The sequence below is a fragment of the Hyla sarda genome, chromosome 5 (genome assembly GCF_029499605.1).
Source record: "Hyla sarda isolate aHylSar1 chromosome 5, aHylSar1.hap1, whole genome shotgun sequence".
NCBI classification, from domain to species: domain Eukaryota; kingdom Metazoa; phylum Chordata; class Amphibia; order Anura; family Hylidae; genus Hyla; species Hyla sarda.
This window is the reverse complement of record NC_079193.1, coordinates 264477394-264490627: the sequence shown is the minus strand read 5'-3', so window position 1 is coordinate 264490627 and position 13234 is coordinate 264477394. Positions and strand designations below refer to the sequence as shown.

The 13234-nt window shown below is 44.2% G+C and overlaps 1 protein-coding gene across 2 annotated transcripts in view; it reads left to right on the top strand.

The window, feature by feature from the left end:
• Positions 1-13234, top strand: part of SMCHD1 (structural maintenance of chromosomes flexible hinge domain containing 1) — a 449735-nt gene that overhangs the window by 133749 nt on the left and 302752 nt on the right. For both annotated transcript variants that reach the window (XM_056521656.1, XM_056521657.1), the window contains exon 15: positions 7957-8063. In XM_056521656.1, coding sequence (XP_056377631.1) covers positions 7957-8063 — 107 coding nt within the window. The remainder of the gene's footprint in view (positions 1-7956; positions 8064-13234) is intronic.

The window sequence follows — 13234 nt, the reverse complement described above, 5'->3', positions numbered from 1 at the left end:
CTATAACACTGCAAAAAAAAAGTGTTAATAAAGGTCATTTAACCCCTTCCCTTATAAAAGTTTAAATCACCCCCCTTTTCCCATAAAAAAAATAAGTGTAAAAAAAAAAATAAATAAACATATGTGGTATCGCCGCGTGCGTAAATGTCCGAACTATAAAAATATATCATTAATCAAACCGCATGGTCAATGGCGTACGCGCCCAAAAAATTCCAAAGTCAAAAAAAGCGCATTTTTGGTCACTTTTTATACCATTAAAAAATGAATAAAAAGTGATCAAAAAGTCCGATCAAATCAAAAATCATACCGATAAAAACTTCAGATCACGGCGCAAAAAATGAGTCCTCATACCGCCCTGTACGTGGAAAAATTAAAAAGTTATAGAGGTCAGAAGATTAAATTTTTAAACATATAAATTTTCCTGCATGTAGTTATGATTTTTTCCAGAAGTGCGACAAAATCAAACCTATATAAGTAGGGTATCATTTTAACCGTATGGACCTACAGAATAATGATAAAGTCATTTTTACCGAAATATGCACTGCGTAGAAACGGAAGCCCCCAAAATTTACAAAATGGCGTTTTTTTTTCGATTTTGTCGCACGATGATTTTTTTTCCGTTTCGCCGTGCATTTTTGGGTAAAATGACTGTCACTGCAAAGTAGAATTGGCGTCGCAAAAAATAAGCCATAATATGGATTTTTAGGTGGAAAATTGAAAGGGTTATGATTTTTAAAAGGTAAGGAGGAAAAAACGGAAATGCAAAAACTGAAAAACCCTGAGTCCTTAAGGGGTTAAAGGGGTACTCCCGTGGAACACTTTTTTTTTTTTTTTAATCAACTGGTGCCAGAAAGTTAAGCAGATTTGTAAATTACTTCTATTAAAAAAATCTTAATCCTTCCAGTCCTTTTTAGGGGCTATATACTTCAGAGAAAATGCTTATCTTTTTAGATTTCTCTGATGTCATGACCACAGTGCTCTCTGCTGTCCATTTTAGGAACTGTCCAGAGCAGGAGAAAATCCCCATAACAAACGTATGGTGCTCTGGACAGTTCCTAAAATCGACAGCAGAGATCAGCAGAGAGCACTGTCGGAATGACAGAAGAGAAATCTAAGAAGATAAGCATTTCCTCTGTAGTATATAGGCCCTAAAAAGTACTGGAAGGATTAAGATTTTAATAGCAGTAATTTACAAATCTGTTTAACCCCTTAAGGACCAGGCCCATTTTGGCCTTAAGGACCAGAGCGTTTTTGCACATCTGACCATTGTCACTTTAAGTATTAATAACTCTAGGATGCTTTTACCTTTCATTCTGATTCCGAGATTGTTTTTTTTTTTCGTGACATATTCTACTTTGTTAGTGGTAAAATGTCATCGATACTTGCATAATTTCATGGTGAAAAATTCCAAAATTTGATGAAAAAATTTAATAATAATGCATTTTTATAACCTTGAAGCACTCTGCTTATCAGGAAAATAGACATTCCAAATAAATTATATATTGAGTCACATATACAATATGTCTACTTTACGATTACATCATAAAGTTGACATGTTTTTACTTCTGGAAGACATCAGAGGGCTTCAAAGTACAGCAGCAATTTTCCAAATTTTCACAAAATTTTCTAAATTTTCAGGGACCAGTTCAAATTTGAAGGTGATTTGAAGGGCCTTCATATTAGAAATACCCAATAAATGACCCCATTATAAATACTGCACCCCTCAAAGTATTCAAAATGAAATTCAGTAAGTGTGTTAACCCTTAAGGTGTTTCACAGGAATAGCAGCAATGTGAAGGAGAAAATTCAAAATCTTCATTTTTTTACACTCGCATGTTCTTGTAAACCCAGTTTTTGAATTTTTACAAGGGGTAAAAGGAGAGAAATCTTCCTAAAATTTGTAACCCAATTTCTCTCGAGGAAGGAAATATGTGGATGTAAAGTGTTTTGGCGGGCGCTGTAGAGGGCTCAGAAGGGAAGGAGCGACACTGGTATTTTGGAGAGTCAGTTTTTCTGAAATGGTTTTTGGGGGGCATGTCACATTTAGTAAGCCCCTATGGTGCCAGGACAGCAACAAAAAAAAACACATGGCATACTATTTTGGAAACTACACCCCTCAAGGAACGTTACAAGGGGTACAGTGAGCCTTAACACCCCACAGGTGTTTGAAGACTATTCGTTAAAGTTGGATGTGTAAATGAATTATTTTTTTCACTAAAATGCTGCTTTTCCCTAAAATTTTACATTTTTACAAGGGGTAACAGGAGAAAACGACCCCCAAAATTTGTAACCCCATTTCTTCTGAGTATGGAAATACTCCATGTGTGGACATCAAATGCTCTGCTGGCGCACTACAATGCTCAGAAGAGAAGAAGCGCCATTGAGCTTTTGGAGAGTGAATTTGTTTGGAATGGAAGTAAGGGGCCATGTGCATTTACAAAGCTCCCCGTGGTGCCAGAACAGTGTACCCCCCCCCCCCACATGTGACCCCATTTTGGAAACTACACCCCTCACAGAATTTAATAAGGGGTGCAATGAGTATTTACACCCCACTAGCGTTTGACAGATCTTTGGAATAGTGGGCTGTGCAAATGAAAAATTTAATTTTTCATTTTCACGGATCACTGTTCCAAAAATCTGTCAGACACCTGTGGGGCGTAAATGCTCACTGTACCCCTTATTACATTACGTGAGGGGTGTAGTTTCCAAAATGGGGTCACATGTGGGGGTGGGGGGGTCCATTGTTCGGGCACTATGGGTGCTTTGTAAACACACATGGCCTTCAATTTCAGACACATTCTCTCTCCAATATCCCAATGACTCTCCTTCTCTTCTGAGCATTCTAGTGCGCCAGTAGAGCACTGTACATCCAAATATGGGGTATGTTCTTACTCAGAAGAAATGGGGTTACAAATTTTGGGGGCATTTTTCCTATTTACCCTTGTGAAAATGAAAAATTTAGGGTAACACCAGCATTTTAGTGAAAAAAAAAACTATTTTTATTTTCCCATCCAACTTTAATGAAAATTCTTCAAACACCTGTGGGGTGTTAAGGCTCACTATACCCCTTGTTACGTTCCGTGAGGGGTTTAGTTTCCAAAATGGGGACACATGGGTATTCATTTTTTTTGTATTTATGTCAGAACCTCTGTAAAATCAGCCACCCCGGTGCAAATCACCAATTTATGCCTCAAATGTACTTAGTGCGCTCTCACTCCTGAGCCTTGTTGTGTGCCCCCAGAGCATTTTATGCCCCCATATGGGGTATTTCAGTACTCAGGAGAAATTGCGTTACAAATTTTGGGGGTCTTTTTTTTGCTTTTACCGCTTGTCAAAATAAAAAGTATGGGGCAACATCAGCATGTTAGTGTAAAAATTTAAACATTTTTTACACTAACAGGCTGGTGTAGACCCCAACTTTTCCTTTTCATAAGGGGTAAAAGGAGAAGCCCCCCCCCCCCAAAAATTTGTAGTGCAATTTCTCCCGAGTACGGAAATACCCCATATATGGCCCTAAACTGTTTCCTTGAAATACGACAGGGCTCTGCAGTAAGAGAGCGCCAGGCTCATTTGAGGACTAAATTAGGGATTGCATAGTGGTGAACATAGGAGTATTTTACAACAGGGATTCCCAAACAGATTGCCTCCAGCTGTTGCTAAACTCCCAGCATGCCTGGACAGTCAGTAGCTGTCCGGAAATGCTAGGAGTTGTTGTTTTGCAACAGCTGGAGGCTCCGTTCTGGAAACATTGCCGTACAATACGTTTTTCACTTTTATTGGGGGGGGGGGGGCAGTGTAAGGGGTGTATACAGTACAGACCAAAAGTTTGGACACACCTTCTCATTCAGAGTTTTCTTTATTTTCATGACTATGAAAATTGTAGATTCACACTGAAGGCATCAAAACTATCAATTAAAGGAGAACTCCAGAGTATAAAAATTGTCGCCCATACTGCCGGCAGTAAAAAAAAATAAAGATGTACATACCTTCCTCTGCTCCCCCGGGGCCTCCGGTAACCGGCTCCGGTCTCTGCTGCGATCCACTTCCTGGTTGCCGGTGGTCGGAGAATCATACTGCGCTCAGTCAATCACCAGCCGCAATGAAGTCCGACTCGGCCGGCGATAGGCTGAGCGGCAGTCTGAGAACGCTTCAGGACACAAAAATTCTTCACTAAACCGGCACCTGCTGCCGGGGCCAAAAACTTAACACTGCCGCTCAAGCTATCGCCGGCCGAGTCGGGACTTCACTGCGGCTGGTGAGAGAAGCATATAAAGCATATAAACACCAACAAAAGAAACAAGTAATGAAAAGTATACATTTATTAAACAGATATGCAATTCGACAAACATTTAAAATAAAGAAAAGTTTTTAAAAACAGGGCACAAACAGGAGCTACCGCAGAAAAGTGGAGGAGGTATAGTAGGTCTGTATACATGGAATACAGGGAAATGAGTACTAATGGCTTGACAAAGAGTAAGCAAACATGACATTTGAGTATGCATAAACTCAATCAATACTAGAGTAATAATGGAAGAGATAAATATCAAAAGTAATGAATATTACGAGAAAACAGCATAAAGAAACAAATCAGTAACATCCTGCCATGCACTGCCTACCTACCACCTCCTACCCCAACGTACGTTTCGCTTGTGCTTCCTCAGGGGGCGTGTAGAGGTGGTAGGTAGGTAGTGCATGGCAGGATATTACTGGTTTTGTTTCTTTATGCTGTTTTCTCGTAATATTCATTACTTCTGATATTTATCTCTTCCATTATTACTCTAGTATTGATTGAGTTTATGCATACTCAAATGTCATGTTTGCTTACTCTTTGTCAAGCCATTAGTACTCACTTCCCTGTATTCCATGTATACAGACCTACTATACCCCCTCCACTTTTCTGCGGTTGCTCCTGTTGTGCCCTGTTTTTAAACACTTCTTGATTTTTAATGTATGTCGAATTGCATATCTGTTTAATAAATTTATACTTTTCATTACTGGTTTCTTTTGTTGGTGTTTATATCTTTATTTTTTTACTGCCGGCAGTATGGGCGACAATTTTTATACTCTGGTGTTCTCCTTTAACACATGTGGAATTATATACTTAACAAAAATGTGTGAAACAACTGAAAATATTTGATTTTCTAGGTTCTTCAAAGTAGCCACCTTTTGCTTTGATTACTGCTTTGCACACTCTTGGCATTCTCTTGTTGAGCTTCAAGAGGTAGTCACCTGAAATGGTTTTCACTTCACAGGTGTGCTGGTGTGGAGGAGGAGGTGTGAAGGTGTGGGGGTGCTTTGCTGGTGACACTGTTGGGGATTTATTCAAAATTAAAGGCATACTGACCCAGCATGGCTACCACAGCATCTTGCAGCGGCATTCTATTCCATTCGGTTTCCGTTTAGTTGGACCATCATTTATTTTTCAACAGGACAATGACCCCAAACACACCTCCAGGCTGTGTAAGGGCTATTTGACCAAGGAGAGTGATGGGGTGCTGTGCCAGATGACCTGGCCTCCACTGTCACCGGACCTAGACCCAATCGAGATGGTTTGGGGTTGAGCTGGACCGCAGAGTGAAAGCAAAAGGGCCAACAAGTGATAAGCATCTCTGGGAACTCATTCAAGACTGTTGGAAGACCATTTCAGGTGACTACCTCTTGAAGCTCATCAAGAGAATGCCAAGAATGTGCAAAGGAGTAATCAAAGCAAAAGGTGGATAGAACCTAGAATGACATATTTTCAGTTGTTTCACACTTTTTTGTTATGTCTATAATTCCACATTTCTTAATTCATAGTTTTGATGCCTTCAGTGTGAATCTACAATTTTCTTAGTCATGAAAATAAAGAAAACTCTGAATGAGAAGGTGTGTCCAAACTTATACCCTTTATTTTGTTAGTGTAGCGTTTTTAGGGTACATTCGCACTGGCGGGTTACGGTGAGTGTCCCGCTAGGAGTTTGTGCTACGGCAAAAAATTTGCCGCAGCCCAAACTTTAAGCAGAAAACTTACTGTAAACCCACCCGTGTGAATGTACCCTGTACATTAACATGGGGGGGGGGGGCAAACCTCCAGCTGTTTTAAAACTACAACTCCCAGCATCTACTGACAGACCGTGCATGCTGGGATTTGTACTTTTGCAACAGCTGTAGGCACACTAGTTGGAAAACCTCCAGTTAGGTTCTGTTAGCTAACTCAGTATTTTCCAACCAGTGTGCCTCCAGCTGTTGCAAAACAACAACTCCCAGCATGTACTGATCTCCGAAGGGCATGCAGGGAGATGTAGTTGTGCAACAGCTGGAGGTACGCAACTACAACTCCCAGCATGCCGAGACAGCTGTTTGCTGTCTGGGCATGCTGGGAGTTGTAGTTTTGCAACAGCTGGAGGGCCACAGTATGGAGATCACTGTGCAGTGGTCTCTAAACTGTAGCCCTCCAGATGTTGCTAAGCAACTCACAGCCTTCCGTAGGATCCAGGGAGCCGCATAGCCATCCTCTTCTGCTGCGATCGTTGCCACCGCCGATGGGTAAGTGGACTTCGTCTTTGGTCGCCTTCGGTTTCCCCGTTCTGCCCCGCCTATTGTGGGTGGGCAGGACGGGGAAAGCGAAAGCTAACCCCCCCCCCACGCCCCCTATCTGCTATTGGTCGTCGCTCCCTTGCCATCTCACTCCTATACCTTCAGAGGGATCGTGGGTGTTTTAGACAACCGCTATCCCCCTTATATTCCGGGTGACCCAGAATAGCCACAAATAGCAAGTGTGAATTCACCTGTGATTTGCGCCGATCGCCGACATGGGAGGGGGGGGGGGGCTGAACCCCCTGGGCATTTGTGCGGGGTGTCTGCTGATCGATATCAGCAGTCACCCCGGTTCCTTCCCCGCCTGGTGTGTGGCGGTGATCGAAATTCCCACTGACGTACGCGTACGTCCTTGGTCCTTAAGTACCAGGGAGCTAGGACGTACACGTACGTCCTTGGTCCTTGAGGTTAAATTTCTGGCACCAGTTGATTTAAAAAAAAAAAAAAAAAAAGTTTTCCATGGGAGTACCCCTTTTAACAGAGCAGGGGCTGCTGACATGCCGCTCTTAGCTGATGGCAACCTTCCTCTCCTTGCCACGGAAGAAGAGCAGAACAGCCACTAAGTAACTCTGGTGGGGTTATACAGGGAGGCTGCTTCTACAACCTACAGGGGGACTGCTGCTACAACATATAAAGGGGTTGCTTCTACAACATGAATGGGGGTTGCTGCTGCTGCTGCTACAGAATACAGGGGGTCTGCTGCTGCTCCAACCCACATGGTGCCTGCTGTTGCTTAAACCTACATGAAGGCTGCTACAACATACAGGGGGCGGCTGCTGCTGCTACAACATATAGGGGGGGCTGCTACGTCTACAACGTACAGTGCTGCAAATTAAGGTATCCACAAGGTTTACCTTTTTTTTTTGTTATTTTATAATTTTGGATTCATGCTAAAGATACATATTTTACTATTAGATGCCCATTGTTTGATTGGGTGTGTAATAAAGTTTATTGGCAACAGACTAGTATTCTAGTGTGCGTATCAGCCTTTTTTTTGTTTTGTTTTTTTTGTCTTTTTTTTTTGTATTTTAGCTGTAGGTTATTGCAGGCAAATATACCTTTGTGTTCTCTACCTGGAATACCTTTGTTTCCTTTTCAGATTTTCTCATTTTCTGTTATTCATGGCTTGTTTACATTTATACTTTGGCTTGTTATATACTTAGTTCGGTGGGATAAAATTGATTTTCTCTAAAATCTGTAAAATGTGTTAGAAATAATTTGCGAAAGCCAATTGTTTAGTCTTATTGTTTTATATACTATGTACATGAAACACACAAGTATTAAATGATAATGAATCCGTTGTAACCTAGTACAATGTTAACTATTTTATTTATTTATTCATTTATTTATTTCTATATATTTTATTTAATTTTTTTAAAGGAACCAAAAGAATTATATGATGAGATGAAATGCGTACCAATTTCCAAGCTTGATCGCATAGTTGCAAAATCATCTATAAAGAAGTACATAGAAGATGAGATGGCAAAGTATGTGTTTTTTTTTTATTCAATTTTTTTATTTTTTTTTTGTTAATCAAATCTGGTCCTGTCTACCTTTCTATATTTCTAGTTTAACATAGTGTATGTACAATATCCATTACAGAATTAAAAACTAATAAACAATTCAGTAGATTGTTCTGATGACATGAGCCTATAATCTGAGGAAATGGGTGACAGGAGTCATAAATGACTGTGTATGTGCAGATATGGTATGCATTAATATGATGTTAAAAGAAGTTTGAGGGATGCTTTTGTACATGGAGGTACAGGTTCTGTGGAATAATGTTGGGGAGGGAAAAGGAAAAGTGATTTTAAGAAAGTGAATAATGTATGCCAGCAGTACATTGATGAAGGAAGGAGAAAGAAATTGAGTGGAATAAATGAGTGCTTAGTTTGAAAGTAAGCAGCCAGAGTAAAGAGAGAAGCTTTACATTTGATGAATGTTCTAGACATAAAAAACAACCATACTATTTAAATGGGCACTGTCAGTTATAGAAACTTTTTATATGTTGTACATCTTGGCAAAACAATAGTTTTTCTAATATACTTTTTCAAAACATTTCACATTTTATTAAAGAAAAATGCCTTTGAAAATTCCACCACTAGTTGTCCCATACCTCTTGGGACACTGAATCCCAAAGCAGCATGAGGGTGTCCAAGGGTCATGGACACGAGATGGCTGATTCACAAGGCTGAAGGTGGAACACTGCTTGCAGCGACACTGCTGTAACAGAGTTTTACCAAACAAGTGACTCCAACTGTTGCAAAAATACAACTCCAAGCATGCATAGACAGTCAAAAAATGTCAGGGCATGCTGGGAGTTGAAGTATTGCAAAAGCTGTAGGCAGAGTGTGAGGGGGAGGAGTCATCACAGTGCAGGCAAGAGATGGACACGTCCCCTCCCATTGAAATGATGGAAAAGACAGTGAGCAGTGTTTATATGCTATTTTTTTTTGTCAAATATCGTTGAGAGACATAAAAATGACATGTACATGATCTGGATGAGGTACTGAGTAACATGTAATAGTTTTGATTTTCTCAGTCGCTCTTCATTGGGGGACACAGATATTGATGAGGTATATGCTTTCTCCAATAGGAGGCGCTGACACTATGGAAAAAAAGTCGGCTCCTCCCTGGCAGGATATAACCGCCCACTGGAAGTGAGGTAATCTGTTTTAGCTAGTGTCAGTAGGAGGCAAGACACATGTCTGGGAGCTCCCCAGACCTGGTCTATTATTTTCTAGTTAAGTACGTATAGTTAGGTCCTTTTTCATTTCTTATTTTTTTCTAGGATGGGCGACAGTAGCATGGTGCTACCTGATCTCCCACATGCGACAAAGGGGCACGGAACATAACAGTATGGGCCGTCAACCCCTTATCGCCAATGGCCAGTGACGGGAGGTCGTATCCTAGGTGGGTCCGGGTCCCCCACTTCCCCTGCTCGCCCTGCTATGGCAGCCTGGCATGGAGTGTGGCCTAATGCTGGATGAAGACATCGAGGGGTGAGTATGTGGGAACAGCTGCGGTGAGTATGCCCCCCTTCTCTCCAACCCCCCCCCCCCCCCCCCCCCCTGACAAACGAGCAGTGGTAGTAGTCCTTTGCAGTTAATGGGGTCTGGGCAGTGAGGGGTTAACCCTCGCTATTTTATTCATTCAGCTTCTGCTGCATTTCCTGACTTCAGCAGCAATGGCGGCCTAGGGGTTAATGGGGAGCTACTCCGTTTCCCCAAGCAGCTCTCTGCTAGTTTTTAGTTTCTCTCCGCTATTAGGCAGCGCCGGGAGCCGCCTGCATGCGAACGGGTCTGCTGTTCACCCGGTGTCTCTACCTTCGCTCCTACTATGTGCCGGGAGTCACCATCACCTCATCTCTGCGGGTGTTCACACCCATACCAAGTTAAAACTGTTGTTGTGGCCGTTTTGCCAGTGGCCCCTTTCCTTGCCCGCTCAGCGGAGGGGGATTTTTGAACAGCGCACATACCAGCGCACCTCCTCCTTTCCGGGCAGGTAATTCTGCACCATTTTGCGCCGCACACAGTCTGCGTTAGGCCCCGCCCCCTTCTTCCTTCATCCCCCACCTGCAGCACACGAACTGAGGGTTTGAACACCCTCCTCTGCTTTCAGCTTGTGCGTGCTGGGGGGGCAGGGGGTTAAAGCTTGCCTACTCAGTGCGGCCCTGGCATTCTGCAAGGAAGGGTTCATGTTAACCCTGCCCTGACACCTACACATAAGCATGCCTCATGCTTATATTAAATTATATAAATAAATTATAAATAAATCAATTTTAAAAAAATAAGTCTGCGGAGTGGCAGCCTCTCTGTACTGGAGCTTTTGTCAGAGTGCTTCTATCACTGCAGTATACAGCATACTGCAGACGCTGTCAATCAAACATTTTTAACACCATATAGGAGTGTTCATTATTGTTCTGGGACTGCTGCATTTATTTATATATATATTTTTTTTTATGCACTACATGGGACCTTTTTATAACTGTATTTTCAATAAACGTGACATTTTTATAATAAACACTATTAAGGTGGGCTATTTTCTAAAATAGGGGTTTTATACCCCGTCACCTAGGTAACTCAGTGACTGGGGTTTGGGGTATTTAGTTGATATACCCCTTTCCCACCGTGGGCACTTTTGGTTTTGTTACTTCTATCGCTGTGGTCTCAGTTCTCGGACCGTGTTGCTGTCACTGCTGCTGCTATCGCCTCTGCTGCAGCGCTCCAGGTCTGCTGCTGTCAGCCTCTATAGGCATGTCAACCCTCTGCCTTCTGTCCAGAATGTCCCTGCGGGCCGTTTTGTTGCTGAGCCAGCCCCTGCCTGGGTTTCTCCCCAGTACCTGACGGTAATGCCGGTCTGGGGCGAGAAGCATGGCACTTCCTGATCTCCCACATGTGACTACGGGGCACGGTGCATAGAGTATGGGCCGTCAACCCTTTATCGCCAACGGCCAGCGCATGGAGTTTGTAGCCTGGGTCTGGGTCCACTACTGCTCCTGATCGCCTCGCTATGCAGCAGGGCCTAATTCTGGCTGAACACATCGAGGACGGTGTCCGCTTTGGTGCATGCTGCCCTCTTTTTGGCATGTCAGACTGAGTCAGTGAAAGCTCCGGTTCTGGCGTAGTGCCGGTTTCCCCGCAAGCCACACAATCCTCTGCAGGATTCCTAGTAGGGGCCATCTCCTTGCTTGGGCGAGTGTGGTCCCCAGAGTGCGCTACTACTCCCCCCCCCCCCCTCCCCTATCTGCCCCAGGTCCCATGTTTTGCCTGCCAGGTCTTTCAGGCGAGATTCTGTTTCCTGCCCACCGGCTCTCTATCTGGTTTGCCATGGGACGGGTTCCCGGTGCTTTGCTCGCTCCCCAGGGAGCTATCTGAGTCTAGCTTGACCCACGGATTGGACATGGTGGATGACTTGATCATGGTAATCAAGGGCACCTCACACCTACAGGACCCTGAGACTGTGGACTCCGTTCCAGCAGTCTCCTTCTGCTGCTCTCATCAGTCTTCTAAGACGTTCAGTTCTCATGCTGAATTGACTGGTTCTGGACGCAGCCTGGAAGCATCCAAAACTCCATTTCCGGAAGAGTTCGGGACTACAGACACTATACCTGTCTCTTCCTGCCGGGTCTCCAAGTGGACATCTCCCCCTGGGGGATTCTCCGGTGTCCCGTCTGTCTAGTCCACCACTCTACCCTTGGCCTGAGTTGGTTCTACAACAAGTGTCTTGTGACCCTCTCGAATACTGCCTCTAGGCAGCTGGTTCTGCCTTAACTTTGATTTACGCCTTGACCAGGGTCGCCGAGATGTTCTCGGCTGAGCCTCTGAACTTCCCCATGGGATCCTCTAAGGTTCCTCACTCTGCAAATTTGCTCTGCAAATGCGGCAGTTTTTGTTTGAACTACATCCTCGGAGTTGTCAAGTTTTTTGCTACGGCAATTGATTGCCGTTAGGGGCATAGGGCTGACCTATCTGTGCTGTAGTCCCCTTTTCGTCGCCGGTCAGCGCCTGCGGGTGTATCCAGTTGGCAAGTCAGACTGTGGTTTGTACGTTTTCCGCCTCAGCCGATGACCCATCACAGGCAACTGCGTATACGGCTGGCTTTTCCATCCCTCCTCCCGATTAGTGTGGACAGTCCGAAAGAGTGCCTCTTCAGGTACAAGGGACTATGAGCCAGTCAGTCGTCCGTCGGTCTCTCACTGCCGAGTCGATTGAATAGCTGCCGCTCCTGCGGCCACAGTCCAGGTCCTAAGAAGTAAACCTGCGGGTTCAGGAGGCCCTTTCCCGGGCAGCCAAACTGTGTTCTGTGCTCCTATCACGCACTTCCTGTGCCACGGCTGGTGTTAAGGTACCCCACTGGCGGAGTGGGGTTTCACATGGGTGGCCCTTCATGCCCTATACTTCCCCCAGAGTCTGCGGGGTCTCCTTCTTAGTTCGCCCATCTCCGGCATGTCACACCCACCTCTGAGGTTCAATAACCCACTTACAGTGTGAGGGTTTAAAGGATTGTCCCTGTGTGTTCAGTGATCCCTTTACCAATTAGCCAGTCTGTCTGCTTAGTTTCTTTTATTCTTTAGGTCACCTACCCATGCTTGCTGTACAGGCTGCTGTTATCCAGTAATTCGCCTTCTGTGTCTGGTTCCTAAACAGTGGATCTGTGTGTTTCCTTGACCCTCATGCAGTTAGCCAGACTGTGTCTGCATGGGTTCCCATGCCCCTTCCATCCTGCAGCTCCTGCATCTGCACCTGCAGTTTTGGTGCCTAGCGGCATGCCCTTGGTGTCTTCTCTAGGAGATGGGATAGGGGCATTGTCTACAGATCCTAGTGGACTCTGCACCTTCTCTGTGCCCAATGTCTCCGGGTTTCCTACCGTGTTCCTACTTTTCTATGCTGGCGGCCCAGTCCACTGAGCCGTTGCCTTTAAGCAAGGGCTGGAATGGCTCGGTTGTCAGTGTCTGCCTTTTATTCCAAGGACGAGGGTTTCGTCCCTTTTTGGAACGTACCTCCTCTACTGTATGTTGATGCACATGCACCTTATTGGCATTTGTAGTCTTTTCTTACCTAGCACGGGTGTCCTGGTTTTCTCAGATGACGTGCACTGCTCTCCATACCTTGGTATGTTTTTGCAGGGGTTGCTATTCTCACCCTCTGAGGCTCAG